The 4,539-nt window shown below is 54.2% G+C and overlaps 1 protein-coding gene across 1 annotated transcript; it reads left to right on the top strand.

The window, feature by feature from the left end:
• Positions 1 to 3,684: 3,684 nt before the first annotated feature.
• Positions 3,685 to 3,969, top strand: IUM83_16555 (uncharacterized protein; the record flags this gene model as incomplete). Its single annotated transcript, XM_067941444.1, has 1 exon — positions 3,685 to 3,969. The coding sequence occupies one exon, from the start codon at positions 3,685 to 3,687 to the stop codon at positions 3,967 to 3,969; it is 285 nt and encodes a 94-aa protein (XP_067783280.1).
• Positions 3,970 to 4,539: the final 570 nt, after the last annotated feature.

Genomic DNA, 4,539 nt, shown 5'->3' with positions numbered 1-4,539 from the left:
CACGCTTCGAGTACGTCTCGAAGCGATCACGCGCTTGCTTAATCCGATCACGGTAAGCACTCGGCCTCTTGTTGAAGTTCTCAACAAAGGCGTTCCAGCATTGACAAAGTGCCTGCCATTCGGGCACTTTGCTGCGAGAAGAGGTCTTCTTGCTTTGAAACCATCGGAGCTCATGAAAGAGTCCGATGTAGTAATCGCGCCTTTGATGCGTTTCCGCATCAAAGTGCAGCTCGGCAGCCACAGCGTCATCTTTGATGGCGCTGCATACGTATAGCGGCACCTCATTCGGAGGTATCGAGTTCCCATACCGGTCCGAGATCTCGGACGCGGACAGCATCCACGGATCGCGCGCTGCAGGCGCAGCGCGCGGAGAGCCTTGAGTTTTAACATCACGCGCTGCAGCAGCAGCGCGTGGAGTACTGAGAGCCCCAGCGGAAGCGAGTGGGGTATCACTCTCAGTTCGCGAACGCTTCGAACTCGAAGCGTCCGATTCGTCCCCTTCACGCGGGCGAATGTTCTTTGCGTGGGGGTCGAGCGATTCGCTCGACACTGAGTCTCTGCGCTTTGAGGACGAGCCCTTCTCGTCCTCCATGTATTCATCGTCGTCGTCGAAGTCGACGACGTCGCCATACTTCGCCTTCTGGCGCTCGAAGTAGTCATCGATGGAGAGATGACTCTCCACCGCCGTCGGGTCCTTCTTTTCTTGGGGCGCGCTCATCGTTGTTTGAGCGCGGGTTTCTTCTCCAAACGCGGAGAATTGACAAATGGTCAATTCAGAGATTGACGTGCAGGGACTCCGGGCGTCTAACCTTAAAGGGGGATGGTGTAACGGGGTTACACGCACAAGTGGCTACAAGCCACTTGTGAATTTAACAGATAGGTTATCTGTTAAACGTTTTGGATACTTCCTCACATTGGTGTAAGACACACCGATGGATACATTGAAGTGGACCACCACAGTGAGTGGTCCACACATACCCAAAAGATCCTATTGGTAGAAAGCAGCATCTTTCTACCAATTAGAGACGTGCATATTGGCGGGGCTCTGACAGCCAGCCGCTGTCAACCCTTTCATAGATGATAAACAGTTTTAGCAGATTTAGGAGGAAGATCAAGTTACAAACAATACAGTTCTCATTTTACCTAAACTAAGTCACTTGGAATCTTTAATTGATTTATATTATACTTGTGTACTCAAGTATAATTAACTCAAGTTATTACGAAGTACTTATGCTTCCTCATATATACGTTATATACGTGGCGCGACGTGTAAGCAACAGTAGTGAGCCAAAGTAGGCCCACTACACCTTGCGTCCGCCGATTGAGTTCGCGATTGAAGCGTTTCATGATGGCGTACCAGGAACGGGATAACAACACCCCAGAACGAGTCACCCTGGTAATGCCGTTTGTGGACCCATTCTTGTGGGGTGCCCTCTCTTACCTGGCCGCTAACACGCCCACATGGTGGCGTCAGTTCTGTGAGGCTACACGGGCTGTTGATTTCTTTGGAGCAGAATGGCAGTCTGCGTTAAACAGTCTCGCCTTGCGTATGGCTCGGCAGCGATCACCAGTGCGGCCTTCGGTACAGCAGTGGTCAAGGCAGCAAGATCGCGGAGTCTCCGGCGCACCGCGTGGGGGGCCCTGCGACGCGTACAACAATCATGCCGGACTACGTCCGCCGCCATATCCCCCGCGATGCCGACGGTCGCGAACCATGCTTGCGTTTTGCGGCTGGCGGCATGTGCAAGCGAACGCTGCGGGCATCCGCAACGTACTCATCGCTGGAGAGGCCATCTGCCTCGCGATGTCCAGGAGTTTATCGACCGTCATCTTCGTCTCGACCGTCGGTCTGACCGTCGCGCCGACCGCAGAACCAACCGTCAACGGAACGGCAACAATGCTCGTCATTAATGGGGCCAAAGTGTTGCCTGCTCTGCAAAACTTCGGTCGGCCACGTGCGTTAGTTCCAATTCCACAGATGATGTGTTCACTTCTGCTACTGAGAGTCCCATACCTCTTTTATTTGGTCTAGGCGGCCACGCCCCTACCAAAACCACAGCCACATCGCCCCATGACATGCTGTCGACCAAGTCACAATTCCCGGGCTTGCCCCATGGCAGCCCCTCTCTAACGGGATCGCCCCATGGCATCCACGGTTCAGCGCCCCACGGCATACCGTTGTCGCTGCAAAATTCACGCGATGCCGACACATCCCGCTCCTCATCAGATTCAACCCGTGATCGTGAGGTGCCCACGACCCGCGCAGACACTGGCCGCTGCTGTGTGTCACCTCATGGTCATCCTCCTGTGCACCCTCAACTTCGACGGGCCCCCACACTGGAGCAAACTAAGCGGTTTCCGACGAAGCCGCGCTTCGTTTGGAACTGTGGGAAGCTATTCGCATCACCCACATTAATCGAGCACTACAGTGTGTGGGGCCCGAACTTCCGCCGTGTGATTGCTCTCGTTCCGCTAGATCCGGTCTCGACTAGAAGTTGCAAGCTGTGTTCTCCGAGTTCATTCGACGGACGTGAATTTCCTTGCGCCGATTTGCGGAACTGCTGCGCGGAAAACCGCGGACGATTATCGACTGAACAAAAGCATGGTTCCCTCCATCCTTGCGTCGGCATGCCGTGGATACGACCATCTTCCGTGTCTTCTTGGTATTGCAGAATCCGGCGTCAAGATTCCACTTGTTAGTGATCTTCCACACCAGACGCACTGACCATCGACCACTGCTCGGCCGATGAGAGATATCCCGTTCTTGTCAAGAATATTCGAAAGGTGCAAGACATGTGGCGGTGCATCGTCGTCGACCTCGACGTTTTGGAAATTTGGCCTGACGTACACGTTAGCCCATTCGGAGTGATTGACAAAGGTAACGGTGATCCAGCTACGTCTGATCGGGTGATACACGACTTGTCCTACCCAATCAACCGGCCTCTTAACGATGCCACTGACCAGGAGGCGGTCTGCCAGCCTCATTTCATCCACCGCGACGCAATCGCGGCGGAAATTCTCAGGCAAAAGCAGCTTCACCCTGATGCGTCGATTTTAATCCAGGCCGGTGACGTTGCGTCGGCATACAAGAATGTTTGCATCCACAGTGACTCCGCTCATTTGTTCGGAGGCCGCATCGAACCAGAATACGCCCTTGCTATTGACATGTCGGCAGCTGTCGGGTGGGCTGGTTCACCAAGCAACTAGGTGCTGTCGGTGGTGCAATCTTATTCATTCGTGGTCACACCGCTAATCCCTCACAACCCCCAAGGGTTCTTCAATTATTCCTGGGTCGGCGATCAAGTGAATGTCGCGGCCGACATTGGCTCCTATTGTCAAATCATCGAACAATCGTTACGCCATGCAATGATCACGGTCCTGGGACCCCGTGCGATCAACGAGGATAAATTCACAGCTTGGAATCCACACCAAAAGGCCTTGGGTCTCATCTTCGACTCTGTCAGCAGCTGTGTGTCCATGCCGTCGTCAAAAAGTGAGAAAGCTCGACGGATCGTACGAAGCGCCCTTCGCGCCACCTCCCTGCGCCGCTCGGAGTACCGGTAGATCCTTGGGTGCTTGCGGCACGTGGCGACTTGTGTTCGTCCGACTCGAACATTCTTACAGCGGCTCCGTCAACACGAACGTCAACTGCACCGCTGGTAGGTTGTTTTCATTACTGAGGCAATGCGTCGAGGCCTGCTGCAGTGGTTACAAGTGCTGCAGTCTCCAAACCTCAACGGTGTCTCGCCGATCTACTTCTACTCACAGCCTCCTCCCGATAATGTGGTCGAAATGGACGCGCCCGACGAGGATCTGTGTGCTCTAGTGCGTTCCGAGAAGTTATCCATCGTGCATTCCTTCTCCATCGTCGAGCGCGAACTCATCTGCCAGACCAAGGAGTGCTCCTCGGTGGGTTTCGACATCAACTATCGGGTGCTTTTGTCCGTAGCGCTCGCAGCCTATACATAGGGGCTTCGTGGGCGGCTGGCTACGCCACCAGCGATGGCTCACGACCCGTTCATATCCGCTTTCGCATCGACAACACGTCTGAAGTGAGGTGGCAGTCCAAGATTTCCGCGTCCAACAAGCGGGCACAAACTCTAATCCGCTTGCTCGGTCTCTGGGAACATGAGTGGAATCTGCACTTCTCGTCTTCTCGCATTCCTGGCTCCGAAAATGTTATCGCCGATGCGGGTTCGCGGTGAACTAACAGTGAACTCAAAGCTAACTTATTCACTTCCTTAACCTGCGGATGGCGTCACCTTTCCCCCCGAACGGACGCGACTGGACTCGAACAGACGTGGCGTTCTATAACCGCGCGCTCTGTCGCGGTTACAACCTACGAGTGATATCTCAAGTCCTTCCGGAAGTGGTTCACATAGTGTACGAGACGCGGGATTGATTCTGCATCAAGTGCAACGCCATCCAACACATTACCGACCTCGCACTTCAAGGTTTTCACAGCGGCTACAACCCAGGCCAACCCCTCCAGAGTTCAACGACCGCGGCTAATCTAACAGGCATTAGACATTTCTTCCG

Source organism: Phytophthora cinnamomi (genome assembly GCF_018691715.1).
Source record: "Phytophthora cinnamomi strain GKB4 chromosome Unknown Contig100, whole genome shotgun sequence".
NCBI lineage: Eukaryota > Oomycota > Peronosporomycetes > Peronosporales > Peronosporaceae > Phytophthora > Phytophthora cinnamomi.
The sequence above is the reverse complement of the archived record's forward strand: the minus strand, read 5'-3'. Positions and strand labels throughout refer to the sequence as shown.